At 44.3% G+C, this 6,141-nt stretch overlaps 1 protein-coding gene across 1 annotated transcript; it reads right to left on the bottom strand.

The window, feature by feature from the left end:
* Positions 1-282: 282 nt before the first annotated feature.
* LOC124267567 lies at positions 283-5,781 on the bottom strand. Its single transcript, XM_046702514.1, has 2 exons — positions 5,449-5,781; positions 283-2,809 (listed from the first exon to the last, which is right to left on the bottom strand). The coding sequence occupies exon 2, from the start codon at positions 2,799-2,801 to the stop codon at positions 879-881; it is 1,923 nt and encodes a 640-aa protein (XP_046558470.1). The 5' UTR covers positions 2,802-2,809; positions 5,449-5,781; the 3' UTR covers positions 283-878.
* Positions 5,782-6,141: the final 360 nt, after the last annotated feature.

Below are 6,141 nucleotides of genomic sequence, written 5' to 3'. Positions count from 1 at the left end.
GGTGAGTGAGTGTGTTTAGTTGTCTACGCCGCTTTTAGCACTATTCCAGCAATATCACGGCGGGGGACACCAAAAATGGGCTTCACACATTGGATCCATGTGGGCAATCGAACCCGGGACTTTAAACATTAGCATACTACCACCCACCCACAAAGAACGTTGCATATCCTAAGCAAAACAACATCGCGTCTTAACCTTGAAACAATGTTTTGTACTTTTGTTGACAAAGTTCAATCTTTGAAGTTTTCCTTATCAGGGACAAAAGATTACGAAACTCTCCAGTATATCTGAAAATGCCCATGTTTATTCAAAGAGCTCTTATTGCAATCATATATACAACTTCATAAAAAATAATTTTCAATACAATCCGCGATCGCTGCATCCGTCAACTGTATTGCTGGCTGAGTTCTACCCTATCTAATTTGTGTGTAATATATTCAATAAATTCTGTACTTCTGTCAGTCGTGTTCGTTCATTTGTGTTAAAGGTGACAATTAGAAGGTTCCGAGTTAACAGGATCCGTATTAATGATATTTCAATTCATTGAAATAGGCTACTGCTGTGACATTCAAACACCTTACTCCTTTCGAGAAGAATGAGTTAGTAAGTGTTGAACACAGATCTGATCAACCTGGAATTGATCAGAGGTGTTTGCTGCACACAAGGGGCGCAACTCTGCACGGCGCCTTATACGACTGGGACACGGTGTCACAGTGTCACAGTGTCTTTCGATGAATCGTATGTTTTTGTGGTTTATATTTGGATAATAAAACGTGTAAAAGCTGATACATCCACTGTCCGTCACATAATATCGAAGCAGCTTATGGAGTAATACGAGAGTTCTAACAACATTCAATTTCATTTTTCAATGACGTATATTAGACCCTGCCGATGCTGAAGACACAAATTTCATCCTGTTTGTGGGTGAGGTATATCGTCCCATCTACCCCGCTCCACACACCCCGAGGGGTGTCTAAACCATCAGTCGTCCTCAGTACCACCCCTTCATACTGCCCCCCGTCTAACAACCTCAGCACACCTCGACTCTCCGCGAACACAACCCGTCCCTGGGAGTCACAGTGCACGCCACCTGGGTTCTCGAGCTTCAGCGACCCCTGGGGGTGGAAGCACCACACCACCACCCCCTCTCTTGACAAGCACGTGAGCGTTCCTGCGTCCCTGTCAGACACAAGAATATTTCCACTGGGTGTTGAGCAGAGGTATGCCGGGTAGGTAAATAACGGTGTGCCTGAGGAATCACGGGAAAAGGATTTCATCACCTCTCCGCTGACGTTGATGATGTCAACAGAAGGAGGAGTGCTTCCACCACTGGCTACCAGAGTGTGCTGGTCGAGAGCGGCAAGAGCTGAGTATTTCTTCTCGGCGACGACGGATGAGAGCAACATCATCGACGACCCTACTTTAAGAACACATATCTGCTGAGCTAGAGGTATAGTCACTGCGACGGTTGTGTGCGACAGAGCTGCGATGCAAAAGGGTTTCCCGCCAAGTAGCAGACGACTATCTCGATCACGTCTGCTGTAAAACGCCTTCACACATTGGTTGTTCCAGTCTGTCACGATCACTATGTTGCTATGCGACCCCCCTCCTTGACTCAAAACAACGATGTCGTTAAGTTTGGGAGGCAGATCATCGTCTCTGAGTTTACCCGAAATGGTTCTCAACTTGGTTGGCTTGTTGGCTGGCTGTGATGGGACGGTACCTGTGATAGTGTGGGATCTACTCCTTCGGAATTGCACTGTCCCACCCTGTTTTCGTCTCACATGTAGAGTAACTTCATTATCCAGTGACGGGCGGGGTGTCATTGTTGGCTTTTTCCTACATATTTCTTGCTTCCGTTGTTCCAGAGCCACCTCGCCTATCTTGGAAGCGTTGTGTCTCAGGTTCTTCAAATACGTTCCAGACATGAATCTGAGATCGACTCTTTGAAGTTGCCCGCACAGGGAAGATATTGCCGACACATCAACAGTGCCGACGTTTTTAAACCTGGAATGTTTGCTGAGAACCTCAGCGTCTGTCCCCTGAGCCATCAGCTCCGTCAGCTGAACTAAAGCCTGGTGCGATGCCTTTTGTTCGTCACGGAAAGTGTCGATCTTCTCGTCAACCGTTTCGCACAATGTCTCATGCTTCTCCGCCAAATCCTGCAACAGTTCCGCTTCCCTGTTCCGTAACACAGCAACAAGGGACTCGGTGAAGTCCTTTATATCACTCGCACACTCTTCCTTCAAACCACGGATCCGCTCCAGCTGCTTCTTGACTGAAGCGACCTCATCTCGAGACTTAACGAGAGTCTCGTTCATCTGTTTTCTTAAGGACTGAAGCCGTATCCGTCTGTCGTTTGCCGCTTCTTCTGATGTCACTACGAGGGAACAGCCACGATGTGCTATCCCGGCACACAAATGACATATAGGCTTAGCACACTGCACACAAAACAGGTCCAGCTCTTTCTGAGGATGTTCTGTACAAAATGGTCCTTCGACAGGCGGTGTTGATCCGGGTTTCTCTTCCAGAGTCTTCATCAGTTTGTTCAAATGGAAATTAGTCTTAAACAAGGTTGCCCATTCTTGGGGGCGTCGCTTTGGTTCCGGTGCCTTGATAAATTCTCGGCACACTGGACAGCAGAAGCCATTTTTCTTGGCGACTCCCTGCACCCCCTTGATATACTCGGCCAGGCAGTGTTCGCAGAAAGTATGGAGGCAAGGCAGGGTCTTGGGGGTCTTGTACGTGTCGTAGCAGATTGTACACTGCAATATCTCGTCCTGTATTCGGGACACAGCCATTGCGCCACCTAGAGGAAGAAAACAGAAACATGGGATGTTAATATGTGTCCTTGATCATAAATGGAAACTGACTCTCAGTTTAAATCACAAGGCGTTTCGTATTTATTTCAGGCTTTGCAGAACCTACATACTCTATTACAAGGTCTATTACAAACTGAAACTTTGTTAAACTTCTTCTGTCTGTAATTCAACTTCATGAAGCAAACACTTTATAACGAAGAACATGTCGCGCCATCGGGTCCCGAGAAGATTCGGATTAACCCAAGCTTGTCGTAAGAGGCGACTAACGCGATCGGATGGTAAGGCTCGCTGACTTGGTTGACACATGTCATCGGTTCCCAATTGCGCAGATCGATGTTCATGCTGTTGATCACTGGATTGTCTGGTCCAGACTCGATTATTTACAGACCGCGGCCAATAGCTGGAATATTGCTGAGTGCGGCGCTAAACATTAAACAAACATACCATAAAAGATATGAAGAATATGTATATTATAGATAATCGGTTCAGTCACAGATATGTTTGTGGTATTTCAGTATCCTATTATATACACTGAACTTACGTACGGTTTAGTAGCTTTCGTCAAAGTAAAGCACACATAGGGAAAAGATTTTTTTTTTCTTGATCAAGGCTACGTTTTCGGGTGAGAAGGCCAAATCTTCAGAGCAGAGTAATATTTAGTTGACCGGTAAATGTGCCCCAACTTAAATATCACACTTTCCACGAGGACAAGCGTTTTAAAGATCGAGTCGCAAAAACACGAGAGGCACGTGCGAAAATGTTCAAAGACTACATTTCACTGCACAGTGATCTCACTGTTAAAGACAGCCCCCAATATGTTTTATCTGTATATGTGTATCATCAGCAAAGGTGAATAGTACATTTATAAAACAAAGTTATTGCATTATAACGGTCATTTTCAGAGCAATATCATTATATGTACTTTTACGCAGGACGTGGAGAACGACATCATTACAAATGTAATGCTGGCAATTTCGTGGCCACATAACTCACACCCGTGAAGGTACGGGTTGGAATGACTGACTGACTGACCGAGTTTGGTTTTACGCCGCTTTTAGCAATATTCCAGCAACATCACGGCGGGGGACACCAGAAATGGGCTTCACACATTGTGCCCATGTGGGGATTCGAACCCGGGTCTTCAGCGTGACGAGCCAACGCTTTAACCATTAGGCTACCCCACCGCCCCGGGTTGGAATGAACCTTCAGTAACCCATGCTTGTCGTAAGAGGACACTATTTGGATCGGGTGGTCAGGCTCGCTGGCTTGGTTGACACATGTCATCGGTTCCCATTTGCGCAGATCGATGCTCATGCTGTTGATTACTGGATTGTCTGGTCCAGACTCGATTATTTACAGACCATCGCCATATAGCTGGAATATTGCCGAGTGCGGCGTAAAACTAAACTCACTCACTCAACTCACTCACATAACTCACGTGTCACTTATGGCAACATGTGTCAGACAAGTCACTAATTCTTTATAAGCACTGTATAGATTTATCATCGTAACATCACAACCAATGGGAACTCATGTAACTACTCATGAATGGGTGCACTGGTATGTCGTCAGTCGGGGCGGTAGGGTAGCCTAGTGGTTAATGTGTTGGCTCGTCACGCCGAAGACCCGGGTTCGATTCCCCACATGGGTACAATGTGTGAAGCCTGTATCTGGTTTTCGTCGTGATATTGCTGGAATAGGACTAACAGCGGCGTAATATTATACCCTCACACTCTTCAATACAGTATAACGTGTCCTACACGAAAACAGAAAAAAACCAATACGGTAAAATCCACAATTAGCGCTTACACCTTATAGTCCGTTTGACTTCATTTGAGACCGATGAATTTCTCACTAACACAAAACCTAATACATGCAACAATATCAAACTTTGCACAGTCACATGAAATCGTCAGACCAACTCTGATGATTTGAGTCATAATTTTGGACACCCGAATAAAAAAGTTGTTTAACAAACGATCATTATTTTCTTGTCACTTTTCGCTATTTGTTACGAAGGGGGGCCACTTGCTGGTAGAACAGCCAGGTAATCAACAAGCGTGTACAGTGAAATTTCAATTTCACACGTACAACTCGCACACCTGGCTGTTCTACCAGCCAGTGGTCCTCCCTCGTAAGAAACAGCGAAATGTGACAACAAAATAATGATCGTTTGTTAAACAACTTTTTTAGAGCAAAAGTACCATCTCTCATTTGGTCATTGTTTTGTTAATATGAACTATTTTGTTAATATGAACAAAAGGATACGATAATTTATTTTTAAACCTCCATGTTCCATCGTGTATTGCCGCAAATCATTAATATATACATGGCTCGCCTTGAATAAATGTAATGTGGCGAGATTAGGGGAAGAAGACAAGGTACGCGTTTTTGACTGCTTTACGGTATGGCTGTCCTGATTGGCAACGCCTTAATGTTTCACTTGTGGGAGTAATACGTTAGTGTCATTAGTTGCTACGATCGATAAAAATACGACAACAGCTTGCAATCACAGTCTACCACATCGCAGGATCTCAAGGCAACGCCAAAACACAGACAGGCTTTACATATAGATAGCACATACATCATTACATGTATCATTTGTAAACATCATATGACCCACTACCTGTTGTGCATGTCCTTTCAACACTTGGGGTAAGTCGTGGACAGTGTAGGGAGAGTGGTCAGTTGAGACGGTGTGAATGAACACTGGACCATCGTCGGAGACAGCGTTGTTGCTGATTACCAGTATTACTGACCAATGTCCAGCTGACGGTAAACTTTGCTGGTCAGGAACAGGAGGGCGTCATACCCGGAAGTGAACTTCGTCCTTATCTCACGGCCGTTTCAAAGTATCATATTTCGCCAAAGTATTATATTTCTAGTTACGAGGATACCTGCAGTGCCAATACCATTATATAACAGCTGGCAACGATACATATGATTCTAATTAGATTTGTGGGCGGTTTTGATGAAATTTGATACATCAAGGGAGGTAACTTCTGTCGCCCTTTGGAAGTTTCGAAATAGGGCATACGTTTAGAGGTATTGCAACACGCGAGTTCAAATCTCACACAAACGGTTTTTCGATGAAAAATTAAACGCGTACACAATACATACTGATTTCAAAGCAAATGGGTTCCATTTATGTTTTGTCTGTTTCGGGTAAATTAAATATGAAAATGTAATGGTTATATCTCTCAGACAGTAACATCATCCACCACGACCCTCAAACTCATTACGTCACTGAGTACTTTTCGAGAATTTTGGGGTATCTAGTTTATTAAACTTTCTTGATGCTATGAGACCGGCGTTAAAC

Source organism: Haliotis rubra, unplaced genomic scaffold (assembly GCF_003918875.1).
Source record: "Haliotis rubra isolate DU_JTF1 unplaced genomic scaffold, ASM391887v1 Scf132, whole genome shotgun sequence".
NCBI lineage: Eukaryota > Metazoa > Mollusca > Gastropoda > Lepetellida > Haliotidae > Haliotis > Haliotis rubra.
This window is presented reverse-complemented; position numbering and strand designations above follow the sequence as displayed.

Excerpts from the sequence above, each read along its gene's own strand:
- LOC124267567 (XM_046702514.1), bottom strand. The coding sequence starts at position 2,801 with ATGGCTGTGTCCCGAATACAGGACGAGATATTGCAGTGTACAATCTGC.